At 45.9% G+C, this 21,858-nt stretch overlaps 1 protein-coding gene across 2 annotated transcripts in view; it reads right to left on the reverse strand.

Moving 5' to 3' along the window:
- Nucleotides 1-287: 287 nt before the first annotated feature.
- Nucleotides 288-21,858, reverse strand: part of LOC140186125 (carboxyl-terminal PDZ ligand of neuronal nitric oxide synthase protein) — a 142,194-nt gene continuing 120,623 nt past the window's right edge. For both annotated transcript variants that reach the window (XM_072240027.1, XM_072240028.1), the window contains 3 exons: nucleotides 15,430-15,595; nucleotides 13,651-13,987; nucleotides 288-1,475 (listed from right to left, as the gene is read on the reverse strand). In XM_072240027.1, coding sequence (XP_072096128.1) covers nucleotides 944-1,475; nucleotides 13,651-13,987; nucleotides 15,430-15,595 — 1,035 coding nt within the window. In that variant the 3' untranslated portion in view covers nucleotides 288-943. The remainder of the gene's footprint in view (nucleotides 1,476-13,650; nucleotides 13,988-15,429; nucleotides 15,596-21,858) is intronic.

Here is a 21,858-nt window from a genome sequence, read left to right on the forward strand (position 1 = left end):
GCAATCCATTTCACAATGTAGGATACGGTAAGATTTTACACTGATAGAGGGAAGCAGAGGAGATAAGAACTGAAACCGGCTCAGTATGCAGGAGATGGTCAAGAACTGATGTGGTGAAATAGGGCAAAGCCACAACATGGGAGGCCAGTAGAGGGGTCTACAAAACTCCCTGACTGCCCACTACACGATTCAAGGTCTTGTGCCTGTCAGTGCGACAACCTGTTGGGCTGGTGGAAGAGGCATCTTCACAGACCAGCTCATGGCAAGAATCAACACACACACACGCAGCACATTTGATAGGTTTTTAGGTTAATATTTATAAAGTATAAAACCAATTTATTTTTAAAGCCTTTCAGTCTATGGCAACCCAACAAAAGGACAAAAGCATCAGTCTTCTAGGAGCATAACGGCAGCCAAATATTATCATTTGCAGTTAAGGAGCATGTTCCCTACAGTGGAGAGCCCATTGCCGGCAGTAGGAAAACTGTTATACATTGGATGGCTCACTTCTAGAGATCAAGGTCAGTGGTAGCAACATGCAATAAACTGCTCATTTATTTTTCTCCACATACAAAAAAACCAAAAGGTGAAAGGCAATTGAGCAGTCCTTGTGCATAGACATTGTGGACACTACAAACGTGGTACACTCTACTTTAGTTCCTCCATTTCCTGGTAGTTGGAACACGTGTGAGTGTTGAGCATTTGCCTTTCTGGTTTTGGAACCCGCTCCAGGATGAGGCCAGAACATCTTGGGAAATTGTCACTGACTGGAATTTGGAAATTAATGTCCATAGAGTCTCAGATAAACCCTGGTTCTCCTCCTGGGAATGGGATAGAAAATAACCCTTGGATCTTGCAAGGGGAAAGGACTTCGAAGCCCTTACAAAGCTTCAAAAGGACTAGATTAGCTGGGGGAAGTCGCTGGCAGCAATGAGTACAAGGTTTAGCGAGACGTTAGATCATCTGTGACTTGCACTGAGGCAGTTTGCTGTACTATTGAGTCTTCTGTGCTGTTGTCCAGAAGCTCATCCTCTGAGAAGCTGATGTGTAGGCAGGTCTCGTTGAGTGGTGGAGAAAAGGGCAGGGTACTGTCGGTGTGGTCCAGAGGCCCCTTGCAGCTGCTGGCCAGGGTACTGAGAGGAAGATCTACCTGAGGGTTTGATTTGCCAGGTTGGTGTCTGCAGCGAGCGAGCGGGGTGGCGGCCGTCCCGTCCTTCCCAGCGGCCGTCTGGAGCTCCGTGGGGCAAAACCTCTCGTCGGTGGGCGGCCAGGCTTCCGAATCAAACTCAGACGGAGCAAAAGTGCAGGAGGAAACATCTGTGAAACTGGACTCGTGCGAGGTCTGGTGCAGACTGTTGACCATTACCTGCTCAGCGCACTGCGAGGTGGGCTCGACAGCGAAAGGGAGGGACCTCGTCTGGCGCTTTCTTGTGGCAGCTGGTGGGGGGTTGAGTCGCGGAATGGCGTGATTAAACCTACAAACAGGAGGAAAGGAACTATTAAAACTTGGCTGGCAATGTTACGAGTTACACTTAACTATATCCTAAACCACTGTCCCAGAGCCTTGGAACTGCAGACAGCCATCATTTCTTATTTAAAAACAATTATTTGAGGATAATGTTGGCTGTGTGAAATACTTGGCTTGCCAGCTGCAATTAAGTGTCTGGATAGATAACTCTGCGCACAATCTATAAATGGATTTTTACATTAGTGGCCTGTGTTTTGCCTTTCAGATGTCAAGTCTGTCAGACACAGTAACTGTCTATAATTTGGCTAATTTTATGGTTTGGCATGGAATATGAAAAGAAATGTTCCAGTAATGCAAACAGCTGGATAATAACCACATTGAAGAGTTGATCCATTTGGGTTGGGACTGTCGCTCTGAATGTCAAATACTTCAACACTCGCAATCTTAAAAATACGCCTTCGATTTTGAAATAAGAGCTCAAAAAAAATATCTATTTAGAGTTAGAGCCCTTCCGGCCCAGCGAGCCCACACTGCCAAATTACACCATGTGATCTATTAACCTGCGAACCTGTTTACCTTTGGACTGTGGGAGGAAACGGGAACACCCGGAAGAAACCCAAGCAGTCACGGGGAGCATGTACAAACTCTTTACAAACAGCGGCAGGAATTGAACCTGGATCGTTGGCACTGTAACAGCATCACACTAACTGCTACACTACTGTAATGACCCTCATTTGCAGGCACTGTTTGTTGATCTCGTTAATACCCTCCCACTTTGATCTGGCCCAGACCTTCGTTAACCGGGTCCAACATTAATTACCTTTATTGGGGTCTTCTTTTATCCATCACCTATCTTATTACGAGTGAGAGAGGAGTGCCAGGTATTGTAGAATGTTTTGTAAGTAAGGAGAGGGGGTCGGTTTTGGGATAGGGGACTTGCTTAAAATTATGAATGTGTGGGAATGATTGTGGGTGAAATTGGAGGGGGCTGAGCATCAGGAGGTGTTACTTGGTATCAGGGTGTTTGTTGTGGGTGCTTAGAATTAATGCAGAGTCCCTTAGGACTCCTGGTTGTGCGACCACCATTTCCACTTGCCCACCCTGCACCAGAGTCAGTGGCTCCCGGATCGGCCTCTACAGCCACCAGAGGACCCACCAAAAGACAAACCCTTGGGAGAACATCATACTTACTCAAGTGAATGCACTGATACTACTGAGTATGTTTAAGGCAAAGGGGCGTTGTTTTAGGTTCGTTGGGTGCTTAGGATTAGGGGATGTGTTTAGGGTCAGGGTGCAGGGTTTGGGTTAGTTCAAAGTCAAGGTTATTGTCATTCGACCGTACACATGTATATTGCCAAATGAGATCCTCCAGATCAAGGTGCACAATACAGTACATATGACTCACACATAACAATTATCATAATATTAATACAAATAATAATGTGCATTAACTGTACGATACAAGTTAGAAAATCAACAGTGTAACACTACTGGCTCTTCATATGTGATAAGATCTGATAGTGGTAAGGAATTCTGGTCCAACAACCTGAGGGGAGAAGCTGTTTCCCATCCTAACAGTTCTTGTCCTAATGCTACAGTACCTCCTGCCTGATGGTAAGAGGTCAAAACGATTGTTGGACGGATAGGAGGCATCACTGACAATACTCAGGGCCCTGTGTATGCAGTGCTCCTGATAAGTATCTCAGACTGGTGGAAGAGAGACCTCACAGATCCTCTCAGATGCCTTGCAATTCCTGTAACAGACGCCACACTTGTCAGGTCACTCTCGATGGTGCTCCTGAAAAAATTGGTTAAAATGGGAAGGGGAGCCTCACTCGCTTCAGTCTCCTCAGGAAGTGGAGACGCTGCTGGGCTTTTTCGACCAAAGAGATAGCTTTGAGAGACCAGATGTTATCGTCTGTTACGTGCACACCCTAAAGTTTGGTGCTCCTAGCTCTCTCCACAGGGAACTGTGTATGTGGAGTGAGTAGTCAGCCTGCACATTCCGAAAGTCCACAATCATCTCTTTGGTCTTGTCCACATTGAGCCTCAAGTCGCTGTGCTCACACCATTCTACCAGGCGCTCTACCTCCTGTCTGTACGCTGTTTTGTCATCGTCGTTGATGAGGCCAGCCACTGTTGTGTCATCAGCGGACTTGATGATTCCGTTTGAACGGATCTAGCGTGCAGTCATGCACCAGCAGCATAAACAGCAGCGGGCTGAGTATGCAGCCCTGGGGAGCGCCGGTGCTCAGCTTGACGGAGCTGGAGATGATTCTGCCAACACGAACTGACTGTGGTCTTTCCGTCAAGAAGTCCAGAATCCAGTTACAGAGAGAGGTGTTGACACCCAGTGAGGACAGCTTACCAGTTGCTGAGGGTTGATCGTATTGAATGCAGAGCTGATGTCAGTCAACAGTATCTTGGCATAGGAGCCACCATTTTCCTGGTGGAACAGGGCAGAAAGGAGTGCAGAGGCCTTGTGGACCGATAAGCAAATTAGAAAGTGTCTAATGCAGCAGTAAGATAGGATATTGCATTAGGGTTAGGACACACGCTTTTGGTTTTCTCCAGGTGCTCTGGTTTCCTCCCAGATTTCAAAGATGTACAGATTAGTAGGTTAATTGGTCACAGGGGTGTAATTGTGCGGCATTGGACCAGAAGGGCTGTATCTCTAAATTTAAGTAGGGTAGACTCACTTACATTAACTCTATTCTATTTTCCCCATGTTCCCAACAACTCCCTCCAAATGCACAACGGGAGCACTCTACAGTTGCCAATAAACCTACCAACCTGTCTAACGTAACTAAGAGCAAATTTCTTTTTGAATCCCAAACGTACTTATTTACTTGCCTTCACATTCCCCAGCTTCTGTGGTGGGATTTGAACTCACGCCTGTGGATCAATGGTCCAGAACTCTGCTGGTCCAACTAAAGTACTACACTACCACAACTACACTACCATTCCCGTCACCAAACAAGTAACCAATGCTGCTAGGAGCTTGAAATGAAAGCAGACAATGCTGGAGACACTCAGCAGGTCAGGCAGCATCTGTGAAGAGAGAAACAGAGTTAACATTTCGGGCCAAGGACCCTTTATCAGAATTACAATGACCTCACCCATTCAGATGTTTATTGTTTATATCTGTTGTTCATTGGGGTGTATTGAGATCTACAGTGAGATCTAACAGCCAAGAAGGTGGTTCTGCAACGCTCCATGGACAGCAAAGGGCATGACAAGGCACAGAAGATGTCATGGTCATCTACTGCAGCCAAGGAAGTCCCCAGTTTGAGATGTTTCTTTGTATCACTGTACCTGGACTTCAGAAATCAAGGGAGTGGAACTGCCCCAGTATGAAGTCTTTTCCACTTTAAAAACCTTCGTGCACCGGCTTCCCGTCATCATCGGACACGATGGACAACCACCATTGTTCACCGACTATTGTTCTGCCTTCAATAATATTATTCCAAGCAAACTCCGAACCCTGGGAATCAATGCCTCCCTCCGCAACTGAATCCTTGATTTCCAACAGACTGCAGTCAGTAAGAATAGGCAGCAACACCTCGGCCACAATTATTCTAAACACTGGTGCTCCACAAGGTTGCGTCCTCAGTCCTCTTCCTCTACTCCCTGTACACATGACTGCATGGCCCGATTCACCTCCAACACCATGCACAAGTTTGCAGATGATACCATTGTAGTGGGCTGCATCTCAAGTAACAAAGAGTCAGAATGCAGGAAGGAGAAAGAGAGCTTAGTGACATGGCATCAAGTGAGCTGCCTTTCCCTCAGTATCAACAGAACAAAAGAGCTGGCCATTGACGTCAGAAAGGGGTGTGGGGGGTGCACATGCTCCTGTCTACATCAATGGTGTTGAGGTTGGAGGGTTGAGAGCTTCACATGACCAATAAACTGTCCTGGTCCACAGAAAGCTCATCAGCCCCTCTACTTCCTCAGGAGGCTAAAAGAACGTGTCCCTGTGGACCCCTAACAATTTTTATCAATGTACCATAGAAAACTTCTGTGTCTGGATGCAGAAATTGCATGGTATGACAACTGCTCTGCACGTGACCACAAAAAACTGCAGAGAGTTGTGGACACAGCTCAGCACCTCATGGGAACCAGTCTCCCCTCTACGGACTCTGTCTGTGCTTCTCGCTGCCTCAGTAAAGTAGCCAGTATAACCAAAAGTCCCACCCATCCTGGCCATTCTCTCGTCTCCCCTCTCCCACTGGGCACGTACCACCAGGCCCAAGGACAGCTTCTACCCCACTGTTATAAGACTCTTGAACAGACCATTTGAACAATAAAATGGGCTGTTGGCCTCAAAATCTATCTCATTATAATCTTGTGCTTTATTGTCCACATGCACTGTACATTTTTGTTAGCTTTTACACTTTATTCTGCATTGTTATTGTTTTACCTTATTCTAGCTCAATGCACTGTGTAATGATTTGATCTGTACGAAGTTTGCAAGGCAAGCTTTTCACGGTGTCTTGGCACATGTGACAATAAACCAATACCAATGGGCAAACATGCAGGTGACGACTTCACTTGTATCTCATATCCTTTCATAAACAAAAGGGGTTCAGCAGGATGCTATTGGATTAGAGGGTATAAATTATAAGGAGAGGTTGGACACACTTTCATTTTTTTTTCCCTTTGTGGAGCTTTCCAAAAAATGAAGACCATATTAATAGACAGAAAGATGATCATGTACACTAAAAACAGAATACTGCAGTGCTACATTTATTCTATTCTGACTTATGGAAGTGAATGCTGGACCATTTCTCCAGCAATAGAAAAGAGACTAGAAGCAGCTGAATTATGGTTCTACAGGAGAATGTTAAAAATATCATGGACCACACACACATCAAATGAAGAAGTTCTCAGAAGAGCCCAAGCAGTTCGATCACTCATACCAACAATAAGAGAAAGACAACTCAGATCCCTAGGACACATCATGTGGAAAGATGAACTAGAAAAACTCATACTCTCTGGAAAGATCGAGGGGAGCAAACCTAGAGGAAGACCTCGGCTTATGTACATCAAAAGCACAGCCAGGTGGCTACACATCGAGGAAATGGAAGTCATCCAAAACACGAAGGATAGATCTATATGGAAAACCATGGTCACCAAAGTCCGCATCGGATATGGTACCTAGACAGAGGGGCATCAGGGACCTAATAGATGTTGATAAAATTACAAGAACTGTAGACAGAGGAGACAGATAGAGTCTTTTCCCCCCGGGTTGAAATTTAGGCATCTGAGGTGAGAATGGGAAAGTTGAAAGGAGATGTGTGGGGCAAGTTTCATGTCATTTTATTTATTTATTTAGCAACACCACGCAGAGTAGGTTCTTCGAGCTGTGACACCCTAGCAACCCCTGACAACCCAATTTTTAGTCCTAAACTAATCAAATTACCATGACCAATTAACCCACCTGGTACATCTTTGGATCGTGGAAGGATACTGGAGCCCCCAGGGGCACCCACGCTACCTACAGGGAGGATGTACAGAGGCTCCTTACAGAATGACCTTGAAATTGAACTCGGAACTCCGTCACCCCAAGCTGTGACAGCAACGTGCTAGTCGTCCCAAAGGGAGTGGAAGGTGGCAGGAAAGTGCTACCAGGGACGGTGGTGGAAGCAGATACGACAGAGGCTTTTCAATGGACTCAAGAATCTGCAGGGAATGGTGGGATATGGGTCATGTGCAGGCAGAGAGACTTGGTATAATTTGGCATTGTGTTCAACATAATTATCATGGGTCAATTGGAGAAGTATGAAGGACAATGGTCCAGGTGCAGGTTGATGGGACTAGGTAGAGTAATACTATACCATGGACTAGATGGGCCAAAGGACCAGTTTCTGTGCTGTGGTGAATCAGAATCAGGTTTAATATCACCAGCATATGCCTTGAAACTTGTCATCTTTGCAGCAGCAGTACAATGCAATAGATAATAATTGACTCTATAGTAGGGTCTATGACTCTATGCTTTTATACTTATTGTGTTTCTTTTTATTGAGTTCCTTATGCTTAATGTGATTTTATATGCTGCATTGGATCTGGAGTTACAATCATTTCATTATCCTTTAAACTTGATGAATGACAGTAAACAATCTTGAATTTGAATTTGAAGTCCAACGCCACACAGACACAGAAAAAATGACTTCAATCCTTCTGAAGCGGTGGGTGCAAATCCCGCAGAGCTTGGCCACAAGGAATCAGTTTGTCACCTCATTCAGAGGTCAGTAATAAATGTTGATCTCCCCAGTGACGTCCACACTCCAGAAATAAATTTGAAAAAAAATCACTGATAAATCAAAGAAATTTGTCATTGACAGGAGCCCAGAACCAGTCACCTTCCTTTTACACTAAATAGACGAGATGATTGACTTCAATATTGATTTCTATCAAAATCCTGACAGAAGGCTTCTTTATTTGAAGTTGGTCCCACCTCAGGTACCATGGTAGCATGGCGGTTAGTGCGACACTATTACAGCTCAGAGTGCTTTGAAGTTCATTTCCAGCGCTGTCTGTGAGGAGTTTCTATGTTCCCCCTGTGAACTGTGGGTTTTCTCCGGGTGCTCCAGTTTCTTCCAACAGTCCAAGGACATACCAGTTAGTAGGTTAATTGGCCAGTATAAATTGTTCTGTGATTAGGCTAGGGTTGATAGGTGGGTTGCTGAGTGGTGAGGTTCGTTGGGCCAGAATAAATAAATAAACCTTATTCCCATCACTTTGCTGGACTGTATTCACAATCAATCATCGCCCTTCATTGTGAATATCAATTGCCAGGACTCCTTAGCAGCGTGGGATGGCAGGATGTCGGAAAACAAAAAATTAACTGCTCAGTGAAGGCAATTTATGATTGTTGGAGACCTTAATTTCAGGAAATTAGAAGAGACACACTGTTTGGTTAAAGAGATTAACTTTGGTAAATGTCACATCACTCACTGGCAGCATGTAAAGTTCATCTTCATTAAATCCAAGGTGAAGTGCCTTCAGAAACGGATTATAAGAACAGTAAACTTGCATAACACCAAGGCTGGGGGCAAATGGATGGCAAGGAGATCTGTCAAATCTTCATCTCCATAGATGCTGCCTGATCTGCTGAGTTACTACGGTACTTTGTGTGTGTTGAGCAGGATCTGGATCAGCTGGAAAAACAGGCTCAGAAATGGCAGATGGAATTTAGTTCCAACAACTGTGAGGCGTTGCACTTTGGGAGGACCAACCAGTGAGCTGGGAAGGAGTGAAACCACTGTGAGTGGTAGGAGACAGAGGAGTGTGGTACAACAGAGGGATCTGGGGATACAGGTACATAATTCCTTGAAAGGGATGTCACAGGTAGATCAGGTCATAGAGAGAGCTTTTGGCACCTTGGCTTTCATAAATCAGAGCACTGAGTTCAGGTGTTGTGATCTTATGTTGCAGCCGTATAAGATATCGGTGACGCTGAATTTGGTGTATTGTGTGCACTTCTGGTCACTTACCTGCAAGAAAGACATCAATAAGCTTGAAAGGATGGAAAGAAAGATTGTAAGGATGTTGCCTGACATGTATTATAAGGGGAAGTTGAATAGGTTAGGACTTTTTTCCCCTGGAGCAGAGGTGAACGAGTAGAGATCTTACAGAGGTATACAAAATTACGAGGGGTGTAAATAGGGTAAATAAGTTCGTACGTGCCTTGTCCCCCAAGGCTGGGTGATACTAAAACTTGAGGTCATAGGTTAAGAGTGAAAGGTGAAATATTTAAGGGAAACCTGAGCGGGAACATCTTCACTCAGGGAAAAGTGCGTGTGTAGAACGAGCTGCCAGTGGAAGTGGTAGATGAGGGTCCAATCATGACATTCATGAGAAGTTTGGATAGGTACGTGGATGAGAGGGTTATGGGAGCGGGGGGGATGGCTATGATTCTGGTGTAGGTAGATGGGACGAGGCAGAAAAACAAGTCAGCATGGGCCAGTTGGGCCAAAGGGCTGTTTCTGTTCTGTAGTGCTCTATGAGTCAATGACTCTATAACTCCCCAACAACCTCTGCACTGTGGAGCCTTGAAGGATCTCCATGATGTGTTAGATTACCTCAGCCTGAGAGCACTGACCATGGCCTTCAGTGTCTGGGCAAAGCCTTAGTTTTACGACCATCAGCCACTCACTCTTGCTGCAGAGCCGTGCCTGCACACAGATGGCAGAAGAGGTCGGGACTGAGCTCCATGTAACAAAAATGCAGAGGGTTGGGAACAGGAAGAGTCCGCTGGGTGAGAAGCACTGGAGGATGTTGTGCCTCCTCCCCCCTCCTGAGCCCTCCCTCAGCAACAGGCCTGTGCCTCCACGCAAACGGGAGGGACGATCCAAAGCAGAATGGGAATACTCCTGAGATGATGTGGCATCCGTTAGTCTCGCGAGACCATGGATCTGCGCCTGGAAAGTCTAGCTTCAGTTTGTGTTAGAGCAGCGTCTGTTGTGACTGTAGAGGCCCACACGGGAGTGACAGTCTCGGCTTCATCGACTGCACTCGAAGGCACTGTCCTCCAGTGTTGTCCTGGTGCTGTTTTTCCAACGAGTGCGCTTTTCTTCAGCAGCAAGCCTCAGCTTCTCTTCTCCTCTTTTTAGACCTCTGCGTAGTTCCAGCCTCCAGTGAGAGTGATCACTTGCGATGTCCTCCCACCTCTCGACGTTCATTTTCAGTGACTTCATGTCTCTCTTGCAAACGTCTTTGAAACGAAGATGGGGCCGCCCTTGTGCTCGCTTGCCGGAGGCCAGTTCCCTGTACAGTAGGTCTTTCGGGATCCTCCCGTCTGACATGCGGTGTACGTGGCTCAGCCAGCGGAGACAGCATTGTTGGAGCAGAGTGAAGAGGCTGGGTATCTGGGCGCGGGCCAGGACCTCATTATTGGTGACTCGGTCAGTCCACGTGATGTCCAGGATGCATCTCAGGCTGTGAAGGTGGAAGGCGTTGAGATGCCGCTCTTGTCTGTAGTAGAGACTCCAGGTCTCCTGAGAAACACTGGGCTAAAGTCTCCTTCCCAAGGAATGTAGTGTGTAGCAGCAGGACCATGCAATGTGTGAATATAATCAGTGAGTCACAGTAAGGGAGTCTGCCGTCCACTGTCTGCGTGTCCATGTTCGCTGGAGGTTGGAGGCCAAACAATACGTACTGTCTTGGAGTTAAAGGACAATGTACGTGTGTGGGTAGAAGCGAGGGCTAGGGCTTGTTTTGCTGTTGTCCTGTTACCTGTAGTGTTCTGTTTTGTTTTCTGTTTGTACTGCCAAGCATCGCTGGCAGGCTATGTGTTGGTTGTTCACAAGAATGATCTCAGGAATGAAAGAGTTAACATATGAGGAGTGTTTGATGGATCTGGGCCTATACTCACTGGAGTTTAGAAGAATTGGGCGGGGAGGGAATCTCATTGAAACCTATTGAATATTGAAAGGCCTGGATAGAGTGAACAAGGAGAGGATGCTTCCAAAAATGGTGGAGTCTTTTTATGGAACTCATGGTAATTAATTGGAATTTGTGGAATTCAATGGAGTCCAAGTCATTGGGTATATTTAAAGCAGAGATTGATAAGTTCTTGATTAGTAAGGGGTCAAAGGCTACAGGAAGAAGGCAGGAGTAAGGGATTGAGAAGGATAATAAATCAGCCATGATGGAATGAAGGAGCAGACTCGATGGACCGATTGGCCAAATTCTGTTCCTATGTCCTATGGTCTTATTTCACTGTATGTTTTGATGTACATGTGATAAATAAACTTGAATTTTGAATCTAAGCATTCCTTTCCCGGGCCATGTGAAAGTGACCAGTGGTTACTCTATCCTGTTAAGATGATGGGATGAGGGAGGTGTGACATTGCCAGGTAGCCTCACTTCCAAACTCTGCCAGACTCATGGTGCAGCTGTGGAAAATTGAATACTTCATGTTTCAGACAAAGGGTCCTGGACTCTAACTCATAAAACGTTTCTCTTTCTTCACATGTTACCTGACCTGCTGAGTGTTTAGGAAATGTGAGACACAGGAGATTCTGCAGATGCTGGAAATCTTGAGCAACACACACACAGTGCTGGAGGAGCCCGGCGGGTCAGGCAGCATCAATGGAGGAGAATGAACAGTCAACGTCTGGGACAGAGAAGAGTCTTGACTCCGTAGATGGTGCCTGAGCCGCTGGGTTCCTCCAGCATTCTGTGTGAGTTTCTGAAATGTTATGTTTGTACTCCAGATCTCCAGTATCTGCAGTGTTTCAATTTTCACAGTTTGTGGCTGATTCATGCAGAGGTGTTAGGGCATATTCTGGAATTAGGATATAGAGTAAAAAATAACTTTAGTGATTAATCTTCAGGCATGAATGGGGATTGTAGATCGAATTTAATATGCAGTCCTGAACAACAGCTTTCCCAGAGCTGTGGACTGGGGTTGACTGCAAACCAGACAATGCTGATTCACATTTATTTTGGATGTCTGGAGTGTGGATGTGAAGAAGGAAGTGTGTGAAAACCGTACATAATTCAAAGGAAGCATTGTAGACACATGGTAACTATAGAATTGCCCTGCTGTTACCTTTGATCTTCAGCCTACTAAAAATGTCATGTAATATTGAGTCGGGAGGGCTCTTCCTCCAAGAGTGTCACTTGCTTCAAAAAGGCAACCATTATACCCGTACCTACGAGGAATAACGTCAGCTGCCTTAATGACTATCGCCCAGTAGCACTCACATCTACAGTGATGAAATGCTTTGAGAGGTTGGTCATGACTAGACTGAACTCCTGCCTCAGCAAGGACCTGGACCCGTTGCAATTTGCCTATCGCCACAGTAGGTCAATGTCAGGTGCAATCTCAATGGCTTGTCACAAGGCTATAGACCACCTGGACAACACAGAAACCTACGTCAGGATGCTGTTCATCGACTATCGCTCAAACATTTAATACCATCATTCCTACAATCCTGATTGAGAAGTTGCAGAATCTGGGCGTCTGTACCTCCCTCTGCAACTGGATCCTCGACTTCCTAACCAGAAGACCACAATCTGTGCGGATTGGTGATAACATATCCTCCTCACTGACGATCAACACTGGCGCACCTCAGGGGTGTGTGCTTAGCTCACTGCTCTACTCTCTATATACACATGACTGAGTGGCTAGGCATAACTCAAATACCATCTGTAAATTTGTCAATGACACAACATTGTTGGTAGAATCTCAGGTGGTGACGAGAGGGTGTACGGGAGTGAGATATGCCAACTAGTGGAGTGGTGCCGCAGCAACAACCTGGCACTCAACGTCAGTAAGACAAAAGAGCTGATTGTGAACTTCAGGAAGGGTAGGATGAAGGAACACATACCAGTCCTCATAGAGGGATCAGAAGCGGAGAGAGTGAGCAACTTCAAGTTCCTGGGTATCAAGATCTCTGAGGATCTAACCTGGTCCCAACATATTGATGCAGTTATAAAGAAGGCAAGACAGCAGCTATACTTTATTATGAGTTTGAAGAGATTTGGTATGTCAACAAATACACTCAAAAATTTCTATAGATGTACCATGGAGAGCATTCTGACAGGCTGCATCACTGTCTGGTATGGGGGCGGTGGGAGCTACTGCACAGGACCGAAAGAAGCTGCAGAAGGTTGTGAATTTAGTCAGCTCCATCTTGGGTACTAGCATACAAAGTACCCAGGACATCCTTAGGGAGCGGTGTCTCAGAAAGGCAGCGTCCATTATTAAGGACCTCCAGCACCCAGGGCATGCCCTTTTCTCACTGTTACCATCAGGTAGGAGGTACAGAAGCCTGAAGGCACACACTCAGCAATTCAGGAACAGCTTCTTCCCCTCTGCCACCTGATTCCTAAATGGACAATGAAACCATGGACACTATCTCACTTTAAAAAAAATAGTATTTTTGTTTTTTGCACGATTTTTAATCTATTCAATATACGTAACCTGTACAAAGTATACTGAATAAGATTTATTTATTTATTTATCTATCTATCTATCTTCTGTATTAAGTATTACATTGAACTGCTTCTACTAAGTTAACAGATTTCACGTCACATGCCAGTGATAATAAACCCGATTCTGATTCTGATTCTGATTCAATACACGTTGTTTGTTTTTGTTGAATAAAAAACTTCAATATCCACGAGCTTCAGCGTCACTACAGAGGTAACAATGTACTTTACTGTACCTTTCAGACTTTGTTTCCTGGCTCAAGTCTTCAAACGTCAAAGAACCCACAACCTCTCGCCTGGCATTCCTTTTCCCGTTCGCCACCGAGCCTTCGACCTTCCCGCTTGCCTCTTCCTTCCCGTTCATTGTTGGGCAGATGTTCGTGTCCAGTGTCAGTTCGACATTCGCTTTCCCCAAGGACTGAGCCTGGTGGATGCGACCCAGGTTGCTGGGCGCTGGAGAACCAAGCACAACATTTCCAGGGGTCGAGGTGGAAGGAATATTCATGATGAGGTCGTGGTGTTGAAGATTCAGCAATGAAATCTGCTCCGAAATAGAACTTATACTCTGATCAGCTGGTGGTAAAGAAAATACTAAAGTTACTTGAGTATAAAAGTTGAGAGGTCATGGTTTGGTTTTACATGATGCCAGTAAGGTCACACACAAAAATATTGCAGGAACTCAGGTCAGGCAACCTCTATGAAGAGGAATGAACAGTCGACGTTTGGGCCCTTCACAAGTTCTGGGAAGAAACCAGAATAAGAAGGAGGTGGGGGGAATGGGAAGGAATACAAATTTGACATGTGGCTATGGTACGATTATTCATCCCCCAATCGGCAATGCAGGGGCAGATTAGCGGCTGCTGGTGGAGCCTCATCTGTCCGTAAGGAGTTTGTACTTCCTCTGGGTGCTCCAGCTTCCTCCCGTATTCCAAACACATACGGGCTAGGGTTAGTAATCCGTGGGCATGCCGCAAAGGCATCAGAAACGCGGCAACACTTGCAGGCGGCCCCCAGCACATCCTCAGACTGTACTGCTCATTGACACATTTCACTGTATGCTTCGATGTAAGTGTGACAAATAAAAACTAATCTTCAATGACTTTTAATCTTTTAACTTGCTGTGCATAATTGGACTTCCCCTAACAATGCTCCAAGTAAAGAAGTGCTCTTTTGCGCGATGGGTGTTTGAAGTTTTTTTTGAACGGGTTTCCATAGTGTTTCTTAGTTTCGAGACTGCCTGCGGGAGGACGACTCTCCAAGTTGATTTCTGTATACATACTTTGATAATAAATGTACTTTCAATCTTTAAACAAAGAGGAGGGCAGTAATCAGAGGGGAAAGAATGCAATGCTGAAGCTTTTATAAGGCATTGGTCAGCCTGCACTTGGAGTATTGTGAGCAGTTTTGGGATCCTTGTCTAAGAAGGGATGTGGTGGCATTGGAGAGGATCCAGAGGAGGTTCACGAGAATGATCCTGGGAATGAAAGGGTTAATGAGGAGCGTTTGATGGCTCTGGGCCTGTAGTCAATGGAGTTTAGGAGAATGAGGCGGATCTCATTGAAACCTAGTGAATATTGAAAGGTCTAGATAGGGTGGACGTGGAGTGAATGTTTCCTATAGAAAGGGAGTCTAAGACCAGAGGGAATGGCCTCAGAATACAAGGACGTCCCTTTAGAACAGAGATGAGGAGGAATTTCTTTAGCCAGAATGTGGTGAGTGTGTGGAATTCATTGCCACAAATAGATGTGGAGGCCAAGTCATTGAGTATATGTAAAATGGAGGTTGATAGGTTCTTGATTGGTAAGGGCATCAAAGGTTATGGAGAAAAGGCAGGAGAGTGGGACTGACAGGAATAATAAATCAGCCATAATGGAATGGGCTGAGTGGCCTAATTCTGCTCCTATGCCCTATGCCCAGTTAGAAACTGCAGGGAAGGAAGGGAGCGAGCGAATGGGTGGGGCATCGAGAAGGCCAGTGTTTTTATTATCCCAGCGAGCATCAGGAGTGCTCCTTACCTGACTGCTGGGCACTCAGCCTCATCTCCAGGTCCTTGAGGTGCCCGACCAAGAGAGAGAGATGCTGTAGGAGGTCTCTGTTCTGCAGCATCAGCTGGTGAATGCGAGCCTGTGACTCCATCCTGGCCGCCGTCTCGGCCGATAACTGGTCCTTCAGCAGGTGCACCTGCCGGGACACAAGGAACAGAGAATCGTGGAGAAGTACAGCATAGAAACAGGCCTTTCAGCCCATCCTGTCTGTGCTGACCCTCAAACATGCATTTTGATATTAATCCTATGCTTCACCCATCTTACTCCCAGGGTAGTAGAAGGAGGCAGAACCATGAGGGAGGTAATAGGCAGCTGGAGGAGGGGGCAGAGTGAACACCTCATATACCGTCTGGGTAGTCTCCAGCCCCTTGGCATGAACATTGAATTCTCCAACTTACGGTAATTCCCTCCCCCCTTCCCCCATCCCAGTTTCACTCTGCCCTCTCCCCCAGCTGCCTATCACCTCCCTCATGGTTCCACCTCCTTCTACTACCCATTGTGTTTTCCCCTATTCCTTCTTCACCTTTCCTGCCTATCACCCCCCCTGCTTCCCCTCCCCCACCCCTTTATCTTTCCCCTTTCTGGTTTTTCACCTGGAACCTACCAGCCTTCTCCTTCCCACCCTCCCCCCACCTTCTTTATAGGGCCTCTGCCCCTTCCCTCTTCAGTCCTGACGAAGGGTTCCAGCCCGAAACGTTGACTGATCATTTCCACAGATGCTGCCCGACCTGCTGAGTTCCTCCAGCGTGTTGTGAGTGTTGCTTTGACCCCAGCGTCTGCAGATTATTTTGTGTTCACAGTCAGCTCACCACATCTACCGTCTAAATCCAATCCTCTCCTCGGCAAGGCAGTGCGCGACTCAACCCAGCATCAGTCCCAACTAAATGTCAGCGACGATTCGCTGCCTGCTAAACCCTGATCCCTGTCAACCTGCCTGCCTTTTTCTAAGTCCTTTAAACCCAGGGTCAATATTGCAGCACTGATTTCATATCTCAGAGCTGGGTTGAGCCAAGTTACTGCGTCATTATAAAGCCATCTGCTGTGGTGAATCAGAGATTCTGATGTAATTGCTGCGGGTTTATTGAGTGAACTGCTCTCCAGTGATGCACTAAATGCTGGGTTCTGCCTGCCTCTCTCACCTACCCATACACCACATTTGTACGTCCGTACAAGAAACACTCATCATTACAGAATCAACATCGCCTTAATCAATAATTAATAGATCGTTAGACAATAGGTGCAGGAGTAGGCCATTCGGCCCTTCGAGCCAGCACCGCCATTCACTGTGATCATGGCTGATCATCCACAATCAGTATCCAGTTCCCGCTTTATCCCCATAACCTTGGATTCCGCTATCTTTAAGAGCTCTATCCATCTCTTTCTTGAAAGCATCCAGAGACTTGGTCTCCACAGCCTTCTGGGGCAGAGCATTCCATATATCCACCACTCTCTGGGTGAAAAAGTTTTTCCTCAACTCCGTTCTAAATGGCCCACCCATTATTCTTAAACTGTGGCCTCTGGTTCTGGACTCACCCATCAGCGGGAACATGCTTCCTGCCTCCAGCGTGTCCAATCCCTTAATAATCTAGTTTATGAATAGATTATTAGTGAGCTGCACCGTAACATAGTGGTTCCTGCACTGTCCTTTAGCATGCCGGATGCAAGGTTGGGGGTTCGGTTCCCGCCGTAGTCTATAAGGAGTTTCTACATTCCCTCCATGACTGTGTGTGTTTCCTCCAGATGCTCTGGTTTCCTCCTACACTCCAAAAGATGAACAGTTGCAAGCGTGAGTAGGCTGTCCAGCGCAATCCTGGCTGATTTGATTTGACACAAACCACACATTCCACTGTGTGGTTTGATACATGTGCGGCAAATACAACTAATCTCTAATAGATTACTTTCAAAAGGTTATTAATTACAGCTGGGATATAAATGCACTCAGTATTCACACCGCACTCCTCCGCTGCTCAGTGCCCGAAGCCACAAGACTGACGTGGGTTAAATAGGGATGTCAGGCAGGGGAATATCAAATGTCAAATGTAACACGGTGATTATATTGCAAGCTCTCAATCCCATCCTTGTGTTGAATACAATTAAGACATAGGAGCAGAATTAGGCCATTCAGCCCATCAAGTCTGATCCACCATTCTATCATGGCTGATTTATTTTCTCTCTCAACCCCATTCTCCTGCCTTCTCCCGTAACCTTTGACGCTCTTACTAATAAAGGACCTCACAACCTCTGCTTTAAATAAACCTAACGACTTGGCCTCTGTGGCAATGAATTCCACGGATTCACCACCATGGCTGAAGAAATTCTGGCAACACACACAAAATGCTGGAGGAACTCAGCAGGCCAGGCAGTATACAGAAAAGTGTACAGTCAACTTTTTGGGCCAAAGGGTCCTGTCGAAGGGTTTCAACCTGAAATGTCGACTGTACTCTTTTCCGTATATGCTGCCTGGCCTGCTGAGTGCCTCCAGCATTTTGTGTGTGTTACTCGGATTCCCAGCGTCTGCAGATTTTCTCTAGTTTGCATCAAGAAATTCTTCCCTATCTCTGTTCTAAAGGTATGCCTTGCTATTTTGAGGCTCTAGTCCTAGACTGCCTCACTACAGGATTCAGGAACAATACAGGATTGAGAGGTGAAAATCTCAAACACTGCATTGGAAATTAATTGATAACGTGCAGTTCTATTTCGATCTGGCAGTATGACAGCCAAAGCCCTGGTCACCTCAGATAACACATTCTGTAATGATTCATTGTGACATGATGTTTAATAATGTTCTGGTGAAGTAGCTTGGGGCTGTTTACACTGCTGAAAATGCAATATAAAGACATATTGTTATTGAATCTATTCAAAGCTGTCAAGGGCCCAAGTGAAGGAAAAGTGAGCAGTTGGATGATAAATAACCAGGGGCAGAAGAGACCAGTGATACAGAGGGGGTGGGTATGAGTGACTAGAGCAAGGGTGACCAGTAACCAGAGGGTGAGAGTGAACAGTGACCAACGGAAGGCAGGTACCAGTAGACAGAGGGAGGGAGTGGCCAGCGGCCACAGGGTGGGAGTAACCAGTGGCCAGCGGCCAGTGGCCCGGGGGTGGGGGTGACCAGCAGGCGAGTGTATGTTATCAATTACCAGAGAGGCAGGAGTTACCAGACAAAAGGTAAGGGATTGAATGACCAGTGGGCACTTGGGGATGTGAGTTAGCAGAGGTGGGGGCTGAGTTATCACTAGGTGGGGAAATGGAGAGACATCTCAGGCTGATGGGCAGTGAAAGAACAGACTGTCAGCCAGGAATGAAGCAGAGATGAAGATTCAGGTCTGGGGCTGAAGGATGGGGAGATTTTGGAAGCAGTGACGGGGGAAAGGAAGGAAAGTAAAGGTGATCTTTTGAACAAGTTAAATAACACTATAAACCTTCACACGTTTCCTCTGCCATTGCAACAGTACCAGTTCACACACATACCAGACAGATACCGTTAAACAGGGCATTTGGCTGTCAAACAAAACACAGCGGCGCCCTGACCCTCTCCAGTTACAGCTTGTTCAAGATTAAATGTTTGATTGGTCAAGCAGAGAGAAATCAGGAGGTAGTGATTTAAAGAAGTAAATCAGCCATGACTGAATGGCAGAGCAGACTTAATGGGCTGAATGGCCCAATTCTTCTCCTATGTCTTATGGTCTAAAGTTGTTAAAACAAGTTTGCAAGGCAAACTTACTCACAGCAGTAAAATTATTCAGATACTGTTAATTTTAACAGGTAACTGTGTCAATGTAATTGTTTCACCCAGCAGAGAGCACCAGTTTCTATTTGTGCCACAAATGGATTATTGACTACCGATCGAGGGTCTGATCCTCTGAAGCTGAGGACTTCTGGCAGCAATCACGAAAAAGACACCCCAGCGGCTATACTTCACTAGGACAAGAAGAGATTTGGTGCGTCACCAAAGACTCTTGCAAGTTTCTACATATAACGAATGTGGTGAGCATTCTGCTTGCTTGTATCACAGCCTGGTAGGGAGGTGCCGATGCCCAAGGTCAAAAGAGGCTACAGAGGACTGTAGGGTCAGCCAGCTCCATTACGGGAAGAGGCCTCCCTGCCATCGAGGACACTTTCAAAAGGCGATTCCTCATGAAGGCGGAATCAATCATTAAGGACCTTCACCATCTGGGGCGTACCTTCAACCATCAAGGAGGTGCCAAAAGAGCCTGAAGACCCACACTAAGCATTTTAGGGACAGCTTCTTCCCTCCCGCCATCAGATTTTCTGAACGGTCCATAAACAAATGAACAATACCTCAGAAATCTGTTTTGGCACTGTTTGGCTGTCTAACTATGAATCCATTTCATCTATTTATTTATTTATTGTAACCCATGGTAATTTTTATCTCTTGCACTGTATTGCTGCTGCAAAACAACAAATTTCATAACCTATGTCAGTGATAATAAAGCCAATTCTGAATACAGCCAGGATCAGTCTGCAGCGCCATCTAGTGGAACTACAGTTCAAACACACACCTGGACAAACTTGGAGACATCTAGTCTTGGCCCGAAACGGCAACTATTTACTCTTTTCCATAGGCGCTGCCTGGGCTGCTGAGTTCCTCCAGCATTTTCTGTGTGTTTTTTTTTGATTTCCAGCATCTGCAGATTATCTCGTCTTTGTGAGACATCTCTTCATGATCGCTCGCTGGCATGTTTGTACTGACAGATGACGTAGTTTTCTGCTGCTGTAGCCCATCCACTTCAAGGTTCGATATGTTATGCATTCAGAGGGGCACTGTTGTAGCATGTGGTTACTTGAGTCACTGCCGCCTTCCCGTCCGTTTGAACCAGTCCGACCATTCACCTCTGACCTCTCATTAACAAGGCATTTTTGCCAACAGAGCTTCCACTCACTGGATTTTATTTTGTTTTTCACACTATTCTCTGTAAACTCCAAAGACTGTTGTCTGTGAAACACCCAGGCGATCAGCGGTTTCTGAGATACTCAAACCACCTCATCTGGCACCAACAATCATTCCATGGTGAAAGTCACTTGAATCACATTTCTTCCCCATTCTGATGTTTAGTCTGAACAACAACTGAATCTCTTGACCATGTCTGCATGTCTTTATGCATTGAGTTGCTGCTAAATGACTGGCTGACTAGATATTTGTATTAATGAGCAGGGGTATAGGTGTACTTAATTAATTGGCCAATGACTGCATACGTACTTTGATAAATGACTTTGATAGAAGAATAAGTCTTTCTAAAATAGAGGGCAAGAGTTTCCCTACAAGGTCAAGGATCCTGGAAATGTGTGTGAATTTGGTCTATTCTGGGTTAATGTTTCAGCACCTAGTTACCTGGTTTTGTAGATGCATAGATAACCCAGGCATGCAACATGGGCAGAACAACCGGAGACATGGAAATAATTTCCTTCTTCATTTCTGGGTAACAGCCACCTTACAAGAAAATTGGCCATTACCAAGCCAGCAGCTTACCCTGAATAAGCACTCACTGAAACGCAGGTCACCATGCATAAGATGCATATCGATTTATTACTCCTATTAGCCAGTGGCTCACAGCATCTTAAGCTGTAGCATTATCACAACATTCGGTAGCTCACCGCCACAGGAGCAGGTCATTAGGGAAAGCCAAGTTCCTCATTAGCGGCACCACGGGAACATGGAATACGATACAACCCACTGCTTCTCTCTTCCTTCACTACAGCCTCCTAAACAGCTTATTTGTGGGCCGGGAATTACTAGGAATTCTGAGCGAGAAGCTGAAGGGTCAGCACAAGAATCCACTGCAGGGTCAGCTGCAGATCCTGGAGCTGGAGGGGGCGGGGAGATGGAGTGGTCGAACTTGGAAGATCATAAGCACGTATGCTCAGTGGCCACTTGATTAGGTACAGGAGTGGAATGGTGTCATCTTCCTCTGCTGCAGCCCATCACTTTAGGGTTCAATGTGTTGTGCATTCAGAGATGCTCTTCTGCAGACCACTATTGTAACGTGTAGTTATCTGAGTTACTATCATCTTCCTGTCAGCTTGAATCAGTCTGGCAATTCTCCTCTGACCTCTCTTATTCACAAGAGAACCGCTGCTCACTGGATTTTTTTGTTTATTGCACCATTTTCCGTGGACTCCAGAGACTGTTGTGCATTAAAATCCCAGGAGATCAGCAATTTCTGAAATACTCACACCACCTTGTCTGGCACCAACAATCATTCCACAGTCAGAGTCACTCAGGTCAAATTTCTTCCCCATTCTGATGTTTGGTTTGAACAACAACTGAACCTCTTGACCACGTCTGCATGCTTTTATGCATTGAGTTGCTGCCACATGTTTGGCTGGTTAGAAATTTGCATTAATGAGCAGGCATACAGGTGCACCGAATAAAGTGGCCAC

The sequence above is a fragment of the Mobula birostris genome, chromosome 22 (genome assembly GCF_030028105.1).
Source record: "Mobula birostris isolate sMobBir1 chromosome 22, sMobBir1.hap1, whole genome shotgun sequence".
Lineage (NCBI taxonomy): Eukaryota > Metazoa > Chordata > Chondrichthyes > Myliobatiformes > Myliobatidae > Mobula > Mobula birostris.